Source organism: Mesocricetus auratus, unplaced genomic scaffold, assembly GCF_017639785.1.
Source record: "Mesocricetus auratus isolate SY011 unplaced genomic scaffold, BCM_Maur_2.0 Super-Scaffold_4256, whole genome shotgun sequence".
Classification (NCBI taxonomy): domain Eukaryota; kingdom Metazoa; phylum Chordata; class Mammalia; order Rodentia; family Cricetidae; genus Mesocricetus; species Mesocricetus auratus.
Window position 1 is genome coordinate 93,081,286 of NW_024429182.1, and position 2,236 is coordinate 93,083,521.

Below are 2,236 nucleotides of genomic sequence, written 5' to 3' on the forward strand. Positions count from 1 at the left end.
ATAAAAAGTTAGGCATGGTTGTAAAGTGCCTGAATTCCAGGATTGGGGGGTGGAGGTGAGACAGGAGGGTCCTGGAAGTTTGGTGGCCAGTCAGCCTAGCCAAAAGTGAGACATCCGGTGATGAGTGATGAAGACACCAGATGTCCTCTTCCTCTAGCTATCATATGCACATGTTCACACACACACACACACACACACACACACACACACACACACACACACACACACACACACCCCAAACCACCCAGTTATCCCTATACTTCACATTCCCCCAACAAAACAAACCTTGTAAGCCTTTTGTTTAGAGTCTGTTGACTGTAAAGGTGTGAGGACTGGAAACAGGAGATGGGGAGCCTTGCCTGGCATAGGAAGCAGTTGTAGTGAACATGGGAATGATCAAAGCCTGGGAAAGAGTGAAGGTGCAAGTGAGGACACAGATGTGTGTGTGGGTTCTAGACACTGCCAAAGTGTGGAACACTCGTTTGTATTTGCAGTGCTAATGTGGGAAGTGGAGGAGGAACATTGTACACTTTAAGTCACTATGATGTTTGCTCACCCCCTACTAGAACTTACAGCTGACTCTTCCTGCTGCCCCTGCCTCTCCTTTAGTCTTCACAAGGAGACATCAAAAGCAAGTATGCTTGGAGCTAACCTCACCATCATCCATCCAACTGTGTTCATCCTACTTGGAATCCCAGGACTGGAGCAATACCACACTTGGCTTTCTATCCCCTTTTGTCTCATGTACATCACTGCAGTCTTGGGAAATGGAGCCCTCATTCTTGTTGTTCTGAGTGAACACACCCTCCATGAGCCCATGTATGTCTTTCTATCCATGCTAGCTGGCACTGACATTCTCCTGTCAACTACCACTGTGCCCAAGGCCTTGGCTATCTTCTGGTTCCATGCTGGGGAGATCCCCTTTGATGCCTGCCTTACTCAGATGTTTTTCATTCATGTTGCTTTTGTGGCTGAGTCAGGAATCCTGCTGGCCATGGCATTTGACCGCTATGTGGCTATTTGTACTCCTCTGAGATACTCATCCATCTTAACTCCTATGGCAATTGGAAAAATGACACTGGCCATCTGGGGACGGAGCATTGGGACCATTTTCCCTATCATATTCCTGCTGAAAAGGCTGTCATACTGCAGGACCAATATCATCCCACACTCATACTGTGAGCATATTGGTGTAGCCAGGTTGGCCTGTACTGACATCACTGTCAATATCTGGTATGGCTTCTCAGTGCCGATGGCTTCAGTTTTGGTAGATGTTGCACTCATTGGTATTTCTTACAGTCTGATCCTCCAGGCTGTATTTAGACTTCCTTCCCAGGATGCCAGACACAAGGCTCTCAACACCTGTGGCTCTCACATTGGAGTCATTCTCCTTTTCTTCATACCATCATTTTTCACTTTCCTTACCCACCGCTTCGGCAAGAATATCCCACACCATGTACACATTCTTCTGGCAAATCTGTATGTGCTAGTTCCCCCCATGCTTAACCCTATCATCTATGGTGTGAAGACCAAGCAAATCAGGGACAGCATGACTCACTTGTTGTCTGTTGTGTGCAAGTCTTGAGAGTGGTCTCAGTTCTCAATGCTTTCCCAGTTTCTCTTACCAACATGAAAAAAGGGAGGCCCTGGCAGTGGGACCAGGACCTATCCCTGGGTACATGAACTGGCTTTTTGGAGCCCATTCCCTATGGTGGGATACTTAACTTACTGGAGGATAATTTGGAGTTATAATGCTTTATTGGGAAGGTTCTATCTTTACGTTGACCATTGCTGTTAATTGCTTTATGTAAATTGTTTATTGGGTACCCTGCTCATATCACAGACTTTTTCCTTAGACATTTTATTTAACTGGAAGTTTGGTTGGGATATTTTTGCTAGAAGATTTGAAAAAAATCACTTCTTACTGTTTGATGTTTATTGAGAAGCAGTGCATTTTCTATATCTACAGGATTCAGCTTATTTTTAATTCAGTGTGCCTCCTCCTGACATATATGTATTCCAATCTGTGGGATGTGGGAATTGGGTTATATGGAGAAGGAAAACTCATGTTACAGATTTGATTAATATCACCAAGCAGCAGATCTTAAAATAATGGAACATTACCCTGAATTTTGGGAGTGAAATCTGATTTAGTCACAAAGGCCCCACAAATGACAAAAAGCCCCACAGATGTTGAGATTAGTGTTGTGAGTAGGAAAGACACAACTGGATTTTT

The 2,236-nt window shown here is 44.5% G+C and overlaps 1 protein-coding gene across 1 annotated transcript; it reads left to right on the forward strand.

Annotated features, from left to right (window-relative positions):
- The first annotated feature begins 493 nt into the window (after nucleotides 1-493).
- On the forward strand, nucleotides 494-1,708 carry LOC101829144 (olfactory receptor 52B2-like). Its single transcript, XM_005087459.4, has one exon. It carries the CDS (start codon nucleotides 542-544, stop codon nucleotides 1,583-1,585), a length of 1,044 nt encoding a protein of 347 aa, XP_005087516.2. The 5' UTR covers nucleotides 494-541; the 3' UTR covers nucleotides 1,586-1,708.
- Nucleotides 1,709-2,236: the final 528 nt, after the last annotated feature.

What these genes read in the sequence shown, in the direction of transcription:
- LOC101829144 (XM_005087459.4), top strand. Translation starts at nt 542, where the DNA reads ATGATGTTTGCTCACCCCCTACTAGAACTTACAGCTGACTCTTCCTGC.